This window comes from Pseudorca crassidens, chromosome X (assembly GCF_039906515.1).
Source record: "Pseudorca crassidens isolate mPseCra1 chromosome X, mPseCra1.hap1, whole genome shotgun sequence".
Lineage (NCBI taxonomy): Eukaryota > Metazoa > Chordata > Mammalia > Artiodactyla > Delphinidae > Pseudorca > Pseudorca crassidens.
This window is the reverse complement of record NC_090317.1, coordinates 121,747,230-121,753,374: the sequence shown is the minus strand read 5'-3', so window position 1 is coordinate 121,753,374 and position 6,145 is coordinate 121,747,230. Positions and strand designations below refer to the sequence as shown.

Here is a 6,145-nt window from a genome sequence, read left to right as displayed (position 1 = left end):
ACAATCCTAAATACGAGCAGACACTAAGGATTACCAGATATCTGAAGAAAGCGTCTAACACAGCCTACCAGAAAAAACGCCAGTTAGATATTACAGTGGCTATGTAGGGAGAGGACAATTCAAAAACCAAAAACCGGGCTTCCCTGGTGGCGCAGTGGTTGAGAGTCCGCCTGCCGATGCAGGGAACGCGGGTTCGTGCCCCGGTCCGGGAAGATCCCACGTGCCGCGGAGCGGCTGGGCCCGTGAGCCATGGCCGCTGAGCCTGCGCGTCCGGAGCCTGTGCTCTGCAACGGGAGAGGCCCCAACAGGGAGAGGCCCGTGTACCGCAAAAAAAGAAAAAAAAAAAGATTTCCCACCTAGAATTCTATATTCAACCAAATTTATGTCAAATGAGAAGATATATAAGGTGTCAAAAACTTACTTACCATCTTATATTCGTTATTAGGAAGCCACTTCAGGGTGTGCTTTACCAATGAAGAAACCCCTGAAGAGACCAGAAACCCCAGGAGATCCAACACAGGAGAGAGGTAGCAATTCTCTAGCACGGCAGCAGTGCAAAAGGCACAGAAGGCAATGCAGCTGGAGTAGCACAGATGGGAAAGCGCTGAGAGAGGTTTCTAAAAGAAAAGTAAACATTGTAGAACAATGAGTGTGAGGGGACCTCTTGAAAAGAGATTCAGACATTTGTTAAAAAGTATGGTATTTAATTAATGTTTAAAGCTAAAAACATAGGAAACAGCATTCCTATGCAATTATCAATCACAGGAGAATCAAAAGTGTATGAAAGGAAAAGCAACCGCATTTTACTACAAAGCTCACCAGTATATAGTATTTATATAGCCATAATGAGGTAAACAACAATATTAGCCTACCTGGAATTAAGATATAAGAACATTGGGGAAAGGGGAGGATGTTAAATGCTCATTTTCCACAGTGGGAAATCAACTAATTATACCTGAGCTGAAAAAACAAGAAGCAGTGATTATCGAGAGAAATGTCCTATTTAGAGAAATAGAATAGTTAAGTAAAAATAAATCATCTAAGAAAAGGAGAAAGTGATTTTTCTCTGGAAGGGGGCAAATGGCAGGGCAGACATTTGGTTTTTATATAAACCAGTAAAAACATTATACGCACATTGTAACTTCACACATAGAAATATAACTTTGATAAATGTAGAAGTTAAAGAAACAAAAACAAATCTTGTGTTCTATCTAGTTCATTCTCTATTCTTAGAAACCCTAAGCTCTAAATTTCTTTGGAACTGATGGTTTTCACGTCAACAATTAGCTAAAAGAAGGTGACAGCAAATAGATTTGTTTTTCTTTCTTTTGAGATGTAAATTTAGTAAGAGTGACATAAATAAAAAGGAGACTGAATGAGGCATGTTCACAGTAAAAGAAATCATTTTTATGCCAGTCTATTTATTTACACTAACATCAAGATTTTATTTTTTAAAAGACCTATTTTTCCATAGTAGATAAATATTGGAAGACTATTATACTTTTCCCGTGGGGGGAAATCAATGAAATTATCTTATAGCAATTATTTAATAACTTGTATACTTTTATGATACGTAAAATCAGAACAATGTCTTCTAAAATTGCTATGTGCTCAATCAGTAACAAAATCTCTCTCAAACCAAATTTTTTCTCAGAAGCAACTCAATTTTATCAGGACAATCAAAAACTGTGAAATTAAAAACAAGCTCTGCTATTAAAAATAAAATAGCTTTCTAGTCAGCTATATACTGGTTGCAGCCCTCAAGTTGCTCACAGTCTGGTATTGACTGGAGAGACAGAAGCGTAAGCAGATACAATGTGAATGGACAATTAAAAGACAACATGGCCAGGGTCCAAATGGGGTTGTGGGAAGAAAATTAGAGAAGGGTATGTCTAACTTCCTGAATATGAAGAGGGCACATTTCAGGCAGAGAACTCCCTTCTGAAAGACCAGGAGGCTGGAAGCACCAGAGCATGAGCTGCTGGTAGCCTCTGGTTCAGTACACAGAGGGACGCCTGGATAAGGGGATCCAATACAAAGTAGGCGCCTGCCCTAGAGGAGGCCATTCACCAGGGAGGGAACACATTTAATGGGGTGCAGAGGTGCAGGGTGGTCCTGAGAGGCTGAACAAGAACAGCTGAGGTACAGGCTTGGGAACCAAGGTCAGAAGATCAGAAGATTAGGAAGAAGAGTGGGTCTGGGAGAAACATCCCAAGAGAGTGGAGTCAGTTCAGACCTCTGAGGTTTTTTCTACAGGCCTCCTGCTAGGATCAGGTCTGAGCTGCAAACAGAACCAGTAAGTAAGTCATTCGCTACTTCAGTCTTGGCCCAGAATGCCCCACTATCCTTTTTTTTTTAATTGTAGTAAAAAATCACATAATAGAAAAATTAGCCTTTTAATATTTTTTTAACTGTACAATTAAGTAGTGTTAATCTTATTCACATTGTTCTATAACAGATCTCTAGAACTTTCATCTGGCAAAACTGAAATTCTCTACCCATCTGGTTCTCTTCCTAGATTTTCCCTCCATGTTGGGAGACCCACCAGATGTTTAAAGGATCAGCATCGCCCACTTGACTTCTCCCACTTGGAGGAGGTCAGAACCCCAAGCCAGGCACTTTGAAGCTCTAAGTGTTGGGATTTTCCAAAATCTGTTAGCGTACTAGGGTGGAATTTTCAAGTTTATTCCTTTTCTAGAAGCAGTTCAGCAAAGATCTGCAAGGGGCTGCATGAATCAGCATCCGGTTTGAAAGAAGATCGATATAGCTTAGTGTTCTCAATAAAATAAAAACAGACAGCCAATTTAATTATTATATTTCTATTGAGTTTTCTAACCCCAAAGCTAATTATTTTTTGCTGAGGATCTCTACCTTGATTATAGCCCATGTTATACAAAATTTAGAATTCAATCATGTTGCACCAGCTTTAGGGAGTCCGGCTCAGCAAACACATTATTATTAGCTAAAAGTTTTGGTAAAGGCAGAAACCCTGACAAAGACAGAGAAAGATAAATATTATATGATATCACTTATATGCAGAATATTAAAAAATGATACAAATGAACTTATTCACAAAACAGAAACAGACTCACAGACTTAGAAAACAAACTTTATCAAAGGGGAAAGATAGGTGGGGGGAGGGATAAATGAGGAGCTTGGGATTAACATATACACACTATTATGTATAAAATAGATAACCAACAAGGACCTACTGTATAGCACAGGGAACTCTACGCAATACTCTATAATAACCTATATGGGAAAAGAATCTGCAAAAGAATTGATACATGTATACGTATAACTGAATCACTTTGCTGTATACCTGAAACTAACACAACATTGTAAATCAACTACACTCTGATATAAAATAAAAATTAAAAAAAAAAAGCAAAAGGGAGTGGTGGGGGAAGACAGACAGACAGACCAGACTTTGGGGTAGAGAGTCTTTAAGAATTTCTTTCAATATGAACAGATTTTCCCACAAATTCAAATTAGAAGGGTTCGTTATAGCGCACATTTAGATTTACTCTACTGTTTCAGATACTGTGACCTCATCTCTGATAAATGGATTTCAACTACTGGAGATGCTGAGTGAATTCAATATCTGGCTGTGATCCCAGTTACCTTCATTTGGTCCATCATCTTTGGCACCATCTCTCCAGACCCTTCCTATGAGTCCTTCAGCAGGTGAGGGAAGGAGTAATTATGGGAGGTAGCCGTCCCCTAGTCTGGTGTCACAGATGTTAAGGGAAACCCGTCAGGTTTTAGGTCTGAAAAGCAGACTCAGATGGGGATTAGCATGAGGGAAATCTATTGGGAGATGGTCTTGGAATCAACACCTATGAGGGAAGGGAAGGAAGCAGGCTTGGGCAGAAGGAGAAGATAGGCCTCAGACAATCACAAGGGGACCTCTTAGGGTGATCAACTTGTCCCAGTTTGCCTGAGTCTTAGCACTGAAGTCTCGAGTCCTGGGAAACCCTTCAGTCCCAGGCAAGCGAGGAGGGCTGGTCACCCTCGGGCCTCTAGAGCTGGGATGGCCCTGCAGAAATATCCTGACTGCAACCAGGTGGCTGGGCCTTTATGTTCCTGTATCAGCCAGTCATTGGATAGGGGATGTCCTCTTAGCTCCCAAAGAGGCATAACCTTGGACGAGGTGACTCTCTTCAGCCAAGGGCAATTTCTAGAGAGGGACTCAGCTGTGAGCTGTCCTTGACCAACCTTTTCAGCAGCTGGAAGAATGAGTGTTTCAGTCCTGAAGGGGGCAGTACTGGGAGATGCCTGATTTTGCAATAAGTTACATTCTGGGCTCTTAGAAAGTCCCTGAATATTGATGGATCCAAATGTGGGTCCAGTTGGTCCCTTACAGAGCAGCCATCTTAATCTGGAGAACCAAGGGCCCCACACTGAATGGCCTTTCCCCCCAACTGTTTCTGCTAAGTTCTTGGCACTTAGGGAAATTCTGGCCAACCTTCTGCCTATATGAGAAGCTATTCTAGCCCTCTGATGTGAGTACATCAACATGCGGGTGCTATAAATCCTGGTGGCCCCAATTCACCTTCCCCATTCATTTCAGCCGCTTTGGAGAGGGGCTCTGGCCAGGTCAAGGGCTGCCAATGAGCATTGGGAGGACAATGGCTGGTCCTACCTGCTTAAGCAAATATAATCTTCTATGCAGCAGAAGCACGTGCTCAGGAGTCAGCCAGCCTGCATTCCCACCCACCCCTGACCTTGTGGGCAAGTTGTTAATATTTCTAAACTTCAGTTGCCTCATCTATAGATGAGGCTACAATGCTCACTTTTTAAGGTTCTTGGGAAGATTAAATGGAATTTAGATAGAGACAGATAGACAGACAGACAGGTAGACAGACAGGGCTACAGACATAGGTTAAAAGGTACTATATCTTAACGGTTAAGACTCACATTTTCTTAGTTTCATATTTTTGGCTCCACTATTCAGTAGCTATACATCATATATCGCTGGGTAAGTTACTAGCTTCTATATACCTCAGTTTCCTCATCTGTACAATGAGCTATAGTGAAAATCAAATGAAACAATCTATTGAAATGACCATGACTACAGCTTAACCCACAGGTAAGCACTCAGTGTATGCTAACTCACTGTTATTCAAAGCCCTACCACAGTGTTTGACATATACTAAGTGTTCAACAAATTGTCTGTTATTAAGATTGAGGTACAATTCCTGCAAATAGCAATGAAGCAATGATAGAAGACCTCCTCCTTCTGATGATGCTTCTCTTTTCCTTTTTGAATGGGGCATCTTGGGTGGTGAAACTTGGAGGTCCATGTGCCTTCTTGGAAGGTGCCTTTGGGACAGAAGAGCTGAGAGGGCCTAGAGTGGTATCTGGGTGAGAATAACAGGGGCTCTGGTTGCTTGGGGCTGGCTATGTCTTGGCCCAGTGGTTCTAAAAGTCTGGTTCTGAGACCAACTCTATCATCAACTGGGAATATATCAGAAATGCAAATTCTCAGCCTTCACCCGCAAACTACTGAATCCAAAACTCTGGGGCTGAGGCCCCGTAATCTGGTTTTCTAACAAGTCCTTCAGGTGATTCTGATGCGCATTCAAGTTTTAGAGCTGATATGCTAGGCTTTGAAAAAGAGATGAAAGGGACCTTGATTTTTTCATGTTAGATGGGGAGCAGTACCTCTGGAGGCAAGAAACTTCCAGAAAATTCCTTCATGGATGTCCATAAATGGACATCAACCCTTAGAGTTGGCCTTCCATGGAGCAAGCAGTAAGAGAGGACCACTACCACCTCTCTGTATGCCACATCATAATGTGTAGATGCAGCTCAGCTACTCTGTGTGTGCTTGGACCATTGGCCCATAGTAGGTGTTCAATGAGTAGTTACTGAAGAAGGGAAGATACGCCAAGGACAAAAGTCCTCAATGTGTTCCAGTGCTTAAGCTACCATAATCTCTTCTTCACACAAATCCTAGAATAAGCAACTTCCTGTCTGTGGGCCTCCTTATGCCATACCTGTGTACCTGGCTCAGCATAGCCGTTGAGTTGAATAAGCACAGGATTTCTTTCAGGCTACGGATATGGCCATCCATCACCTAAACTACCCATGTGGCCAGGCCCCCTGTCCACACACTCAAATCTCTAAAATATTAGAGATT

General features: G+C 41.8%; 1 protein-coding gene across 1 annotated transcript in view; it reads right to left on the bottom strand.

Annotated features, from left to right (window-relative positions):
• Nucleotides 1-430: 430 nt before the first annotated feature.
• The window catches only part of ASB9 (ankyrin repeat and SOCS box containing 9), a 252,397-nt gene continuing 246,682 nt past the window's right edge, over nt 431-6,145 (bottom strand). The window contains exon 6 of the mRNA XM_067722536.1: nt 431-617. Within this exon, the coding sequence (XP_067578637.1) occupies nt 442-617 (176 nt within the window). The 3' untranslated portion in view covers nt 431-441. The remainder of the gene's footprint in view (nt 618-6,145) is intronic.